Here is a 6,892-nt window from a genome sequence, read left to right as displayed (position 1 = left end):
GCCCCACCAGCAGTGGATGAGTATTCCCCTTTCCCCACATCCTCTCCAACACCAATATCATTTGTTCTGTTGATCTTAGCCAGTCTGACTGGGGTAAGATGAAATCTTAAAGTGGTTTTAATTTGCATTTCCCTAATTATTAGTGATGTTGACTTGATCTTGGTGAATGATATTTTTGATGTGTGTCTGTATGCGGTTTGAAAGTATCTTGTTGAGAATTTTTGCATCATTGTTCATTAAGGATATGGGTCTATAGTTTTCTTTTTTGGTTGTATCTTTACCTGGCTATGGTATTGGAGTGATGCTGGCTTCATAGAAGGAATTTGGAAGTTCTCCCTCCATTTCTATCTTTTGAATAAATTAAGTAGTATTGGATGTAAATCTTTAAATATCTGATAGAATTCTGCTGTAAATCTATCTGGTCCTGTGGGGTTTTTTAGTTGGGATGATTTACATTACTGTTTCAATTTCTTTTTGTGTTATGGGTCTGTTTAAGCTGTTAATCTCTTCTTGGTTTAGTTTTGGTGGTTCCCATGCCTTTAGATACCCGTCCATTTCTTTTAGGTTTTCATATTTAGTAGTATATAGGTTTTTAAAGTATTCCCTTATAATGTTCTCTATCTTTCTGGTGTCTGTTGTGATGTTTCCCCTTTCATCTCTGATTTTGTTGATTTGGAGGTGCTCTTTCTTTCTTTTGGTTAACTGGGCTAGTGGTCTGTCAATCTTGTTTATCTTTTCAAAGAACCAGCTCTTGGATTCATTGATTCTTTGTATTGTTTTCTTTGTTTCGATTTCGTTCATTTCTTCCCTGATTTTTGTTATTTCTTCTTGTCTGCTGTGTTTGGGTTTCGTTTGTTGTTGCTTTTCAAGTGTCTTGAGTTGCAGTATTAAGTCGTTTATTTGTCTTCTTTCCAATGTTTTGATGTAGGCACTTAGAGCTATAAACTTCCCTCCAAGGACTGCTTTCAATGTGTCCCAGAGGTTTTGTTGTGTCATATTGTCCTTTTCATTTAGTTCCAGGAATACTTTTATATTTCTGTCTTAATTTCTTCTTTGAGCCATTCATCATTTAGGAGTGTGTTGTTTAATCTCTGTGTGTTCATGTAGTTACTAGGGTTTATTCCAGTGCTGATTTTAAGCTTTATTGCATTGGGGTATTTGTTGAGGCTTGTCTTGTGCCCAGTTCTATTTTGGAGAGAGTTCCAGGCGGCGATAAATAGAAAGTATGTTCTGTGGTGCTTGGGTGGAATATTCGGTAGATGTCTGTTAGGCCCATTTGATGTATCATATTGTTTAATTCAGATGTCTCTCTGTTAATTCTGTCTCCTGTTGACCTATCTAAAGGAGACAATGGGGTATTCAGGTCCCCTGTTATTAATGAGTTGGGATTAATCTAGGTCGTCAAGTCCTGTAGTTCTGTTTTTATGAAGTTTGGTGCACCACATTTTAGTGAATATATGTTCATGATTGTAATGTCTTGGTTAATTGTTCCTTTGATCAGAATAAAGTGGCCCTCTTTATCTCTTCTGATTAGTTTTAGCTTAAAGTCCATTTTGTCAGCTACAAGAATTGCAACACCTGCTTTTTTTCTTATTACCATTTTCTTGGTGTATTTTTTTCCATCCTTTCACCTTAAGGTAGTGCCTGTCCTTGAAAGTGAGATGAGTTTCTTGCAGACAACAAAAAGATGGGTTTTGTTTCTTAATCCATTGAACTAATCTGTGTCTTTTGACTGGGGAGTTCAGTCCATTGATATTTAAAGTTATTAATGAAAGATGTGTATTGATTCCTGTCGTTTTCATTTCTGTTCGCATTCTTTGTGTGTCTGTGCCTTTCCAGTTATACCTGTTACAGTTATAATGAAGTTATAACTTCATTAAGTTTTTTTCTGTAACCCCTTGGGTATAGTGGTTCTTCAGCTCTTTGTATTGTTTTAAGAACACTCTGAAGGGTTGGTTTTGTGGTCATGAATTCTTTCAGTGTATTTATGTCATGGAAGATTTTCTTTCCCCTTCAACTATAACAGATATTTTGGTTGGATAAAGTAATATGCATTGGCATCTGTGGTCATTTAGAACTGGAAATACTTTGGTCCAGCCTCTTCTGGCTTTCATAGTTTGCACTGAAATGTCAGCTCTGATCCTGATGGGTTTGCCTTTATATGTGACTTGTTGTTTTTCTTTTGCAGCTTTCAGTATTGTTTCTTTGTTCTGTAGGTTTAGTTTTTTTACTTGATGTGCCGTGAAGTGTTTCTTTTCTGGTCCTGTCTATTTGGTGTTCTGTATTCTTCTTGTATTTCTATGAGCATGTCTTTCTTTAATTTTGGTAAATTTTCTTGTACAATCCTGTTGAAGATCTGGTCTATATCATTATCTTGAGGTTCTTCCCGTTCCTGTATGTCTATGATATGCAAGTTTGGTCTTTTTATTGTGTCACACAATTCCTGCATATTCCAGTCTTGTGTTTTCTTAAATTTTTCATAATCTCTGCTTGAGTGGTCTAATTTGTCCACTTTGTCTTCCAGTCTTGATATTCTGTTTTCCATTTCTTTAATCCTATTGGTAAGGTTTTCTTCTGTCGTTTCTAATTGGCTTACTGAGTATTTCACTTCCTTAATTTCAGCCTGAGTAGTTTTCAATATTTCTAACTCCTTTCTGAATTCATTCGGAAGTTTATCCCTATCTCCTTTCAGTTCTTTGATTTCTTTGTGTGTTCTTTAAATTCATTGAATTCTTTTATTGTGTTAATAATTGTTCTTTTGAATTCCATGCCCTGTGCTGTCTCTAGGGGGTTCTCATTGTACTCCTTTTCAGGACTTTTGGTACTTGGTGGGGGTATATTATTTGGTTTTTCGTGTTATGATTTTTTTCTCTGTGACTTGTGGATTTGTTTTGTACTTTGTGATTTTTGTGTGAGACTTTCTTTGTTGAGTTTAGGTCTGCTTCTTTTTGGAAACTTGTATGTGCCCATGTGGTTCACTTGTTGAGCATGAAAACCTGGTTGTTCTAGGCTTCGGGTTCTGTCTTTGGTTTTATTTGAGGGGATGCCAAATTGCTTTTTTCTTGCTGCTCAGGAGTTCCCCCAGAGGCCCATGTTGGATGAGGATCAGATGCTCTTGTGCTTTCTCCTAAGGTCTGGATCTCTCTAGGAAAGATGCTGGCCTCAGGAATTTAGGGGCTGAGCTGGCCTGGGACCAGCAAAGATGCTGGCCCCTGGAAGCTGGGGGGTTGGACCACCTGGGAATGCAAAGGGAAGCGGGGTTAGGAAGAGTCCCTAAAGGCTCCCAGGGAATACAGGGAAGAATTGGGTTGGTCTGGATGCAAAAGATCAGGAAGCAGTGAGGAGTCTGGGCCAAGAGGCCAGTCCAGAGGTCTGGGGTGTCAAGACAAGAAATAGGCCAGTGTCCAGGCTAGGAGGAGATATGGGTTTGGGGAGCTGGGAGGGTGAATGAGACTGGGGTAGTCAAGGCACAGTGGGTGCTGCGAACTTACCCAGGAAAGATGGTGGCCCCAGGACACTGGTTGCTGTTCTGCCTAGGGACCCAAAGGGAGGTGGGGGTAGGAACAGGCCCTGAGGTCTCCGGGGGACTACGGGGAGGAATTAGGTTGGTCTGGTTGCAAAAGATCAGGAAGCAGTGGGAAGTCTGAGCCAAGAGGTCAGTCCAGGCATCAGGGGTGCCAAGACAGGAAATGGGCCAGTGCCCAGGCTAGGAGGAGAGATAGGGTCAGGGAGCTGGGAAGGTGAATGAGACTGGGGGAGTCAAGGTGCAGAGGGCGCTACCTAACTTAACCCAGGAAAGATGCTGGTCCCAGGGAGCTGGTGACTGTGCTGTCCAGGGATGCAAAGGATGGTCAAGTTTTTCTTTAGAAAAGCTGTCATTTGGCCGCCTATGCTTTCTGTAGAGATTCGAGGACTTAAAATGCCTATTAGCCCATCATCTTTCTCGTTCCCTGGTCCTGGGGTATCATTTCTCCAGTTATGGCAAGTCCTCTACAGCTACTAGCGCTTTGTTGTACTTGGCATAATCAGTGTTTTGAGTGTATCCCTGCCATCTTCTCAGTCAGAAGAATTGAGAAGTCTGAAGGTTTAAAAGTACTGTTTGAGCTGGACTTCATTCTTAGCTATAGCATTAAGGCCCAGGTGACTGCTAAGAATAGTAAAGCGGCAAGAAAAACAGCAGTAGTAACGTTGCTGGTGTCGTGATTGCTGGTATTAAACCCACATTGCTGCTAGTTTTGTCTTCTGAATCAGTAGTAGTAGATTTTTGAAGCAGAGTAACACTAGAGTTTACAAAACAGGAATTTTCTTTATACCTGCCATATTTAGCTTCATACAGGCAAGTTACCAAATATTGCCATTTATGAAACGATGTTTAGAGTTCGAAGCTGTGGGTTTTGTTGGTTGTGTAAGAGGCCTTTGTTTTTCTGAGAAAAATAATAATTTTCCCTTTATTTTTAGTATCAGCAGCGTCGCCAGCAGGAGAATATGCAGCGCCAGAGTCGAGGGGAACCCCCGCTTCCTGAGGAGGACCTGTCCAAACTCTTCAAGCCTCACCAGGCCCCTGCCAGGATGGATTCCCTGCTCATTGCAGGTATTGGGGAAACCGATGGCTGGCTCCCTTCTTTAGGGAGCAGAAGAGAATGAGAAATTCAGAAGTGACAAAGTGGACTGTTAAAAACTATGTTTTATGAATGGCTAAAGGTTGAATTTGTGTCTAGCAGCTGTAGTTTCTGAGTGTAAGAATTTGTGAGCCTGGTGTTTCTTGGATCCTTTCAGTACTTCCCTTGGTATGTCTGAACATTTTTGAGCTAGAATTACAAGCTTTCTGAGATAGAAAGGTTTGATATCTTCAGTGAACAAGAAAAGGTGTTTATATCTTCATAGTAAAAGACCATGTAGTTCAAGCCCCTTTCATCCTCTGCTCTAATGTGTGCAGTGGGAACTTAAACCAAGATGAAGTTTCTGATGTGAGGAAAATACTGCCTTTACTTTGACTGTGTTAACATCAATGCAGTTCTGAATGAATCTTCTTCTGGGTACTTGCTATTGACTTTTCTCTAAGTGTTTGCTTTTAATTTATAGCATCCACACTCTTATTTGGCTATAATATTTCTATAGACTAGAAAGTTAGTGTTCAATCAGCTAGTGCCTATGGGAAATGTATCAGAGTGAAGACAGTAAAAGCTTATCTTCCACAATTTCTCAGTTCTACTGATCGAGTTTTTGAGTTGGTGAAATTCAAATTCCTTAAAACTCCAGTATGCGTAATAAAATTTAAAAGACTTCCTGTTTCCTGTGAGCACTAGGGTTAAGTCTACAGCCATCCTCATGCTTTTTGTGTTGGTTCTTGGTCTTGCTGGTATGTCTATGGGTCAGAGTGAGATGATCACCCACAGTGGATAGCCTGCACCCTTGGCTAAATGAACTCTTCCAACTTAAATTGCTTTAAGTCTTTCATGTCTAACTTATCGGGTGGGCATCAGGGTTCATGAGTACCATTAGTTGTTCTCGTTGAAAGTTCAGTTACATGTGATCAGTGCAGTTAGATTTCACTGGCCACATGCCAGTATCATGCTATATTCAAAATCACTTTCCAGTTAACTTGGGAATTAAGCTTTAAATTCTAGGTGGCACAGTGACCTTGCAGCCCTGTTATGCCAGCTGCCTTGGGATTTCACTGCCTCTCAGGAGTGGGAATAATACCTGTGGCTATCATCTTTTACCATTTTTTACCATTTTCTTTTCTTTAAATTTTTTAAAATTACATTTGTATTGTGCGTGTGTGTGTGTGTGTGTGTGTGTGTGTGTGTGTGTAGGGGGGGCCATGCCATGGCACATTTATGGAGAATGGAGAACTTTTTCTCTCCTTCCACCATGCGGGTCCTGGGAATTGAACTCTGGTCATCAGCATTGGTAGCAAATGCCTTTACCTGATGATCCATCTCATTGCCCCTCCCCCTTTACCATTTTTATAAACCTTTAAAAAAATTATTTATTTTAATGTGTGTTTGCCTACATGTATGTAAGTGTTCTCATGTCATGCAAAGCCCACAGAGGCCAGAAGAGGGCATCGGATCCCCTGGAACTGGTGTTATGGACAATTGTTAGCCACCATGTGGGTGCTAGGAACCAAATCTGGGTCCTCTGCAATATCAGCCAGTGCTCTTAACTGCTGAGCCATTTCTCTAGTGTCCCCTTTGCCAGTTTTAGTGGGCAATCTTTTTTAAATGAAAAGCTTGTTGTGCTATTTATATTTCCAAATGCTTTGGGTGGGATCAGGGGTATCCCTAGATTTAAAATTCCTTATGAAGATATTAATAAATCTTTTCAGTTCAGGTCATTTGTAGTGCTGACACTTTCCTATAACATGTAGCTGTGCATTGAGCTCGGTGAGTCGCTTTCTGACATACAAAGCACCACTTTAAGGGCACTGCTCCTGCTCATTCTTCACTCAGGGAAAGGGCCTTTAAACATTCTTAAAGATCAGGCTGAAAGCGAAGCTGCCTGTTCACCTTGGATCAGATGGGCCCAGCTGAGTTGCAGGTTGTGGGTCTGTTTTGTTACTTCTTGCTTTCGGTCTGCTGAGATGTGCTGTGCTGTTTTCTCAGTTGTCTTGACACTTGGTCTGATCTGTATAAAAAGCTTATAGGAGCTCATGGCAGATAACTTTTTGAAATGTATAATTTTTCTTCATTCTTCATGTAGTCAAGAATGGAAGATAGCTTCTTTTCAAAAGACTTTATATTTATTCATTATCTCTTATGGAAAAATAGAATTAGGTTGATTTTCCCTTTTTAAAAAATAAGTAAGTTCTTGATTCAAAACAAAACACTGGTGATTTTGGTTTTAGTGTTCTAGGTTGTCTTGTGATTTGTTGACTGCTGATTCTGAC

The 6,892-nt window shown here is 40.1% G+C and overlaps 1 protein-coding gene across 2 annotated transcripts in view; it reads left to right on the top strand.

Moving 5' to 3' along the window:
- Positions 1 to 6,892, top strand: part of Eif3h (eukaryotic translation initiation factor 3 subunit H) — a 98,867-nt gene that overhangs the window by 91,583 nt on the left and 392 nt on the right. For both annotated transcript variants that reach the window (XM_029565859.1, XM_008837959.3), the window contains one exon: positions 4,459 to 4,591. In XM_029565859.1, the coding sequence (XP_029421719.1) occupies positions 4,459 to 4,591 (133 nt within the window). The remainder of the gene's footprint in view (positions 1 to 4,458; positions 4,592 to 6,892) is intronic.

The sequence above is a fragment of the Nannospalax galili genome, unplaced genomic scaffold, assembly GCF_000622305.1.
Source record: "Nannospalax galili isolate Female #2095 unplaced genomic scaffold, S.galili_v1.0 scaffold17, whole genome shotgun sequence".
NCBI lineage: Eukaryota > Metazoa > Chordata > Mammalia > Rodentia > Spalacidae > Nannospalax > Nannospalax galili.
The sequence above is the reverse complement of the archived record's forward strand: the minus strand, read 5'-3'. Positions and strand labels throughout refer to the sequence as shown.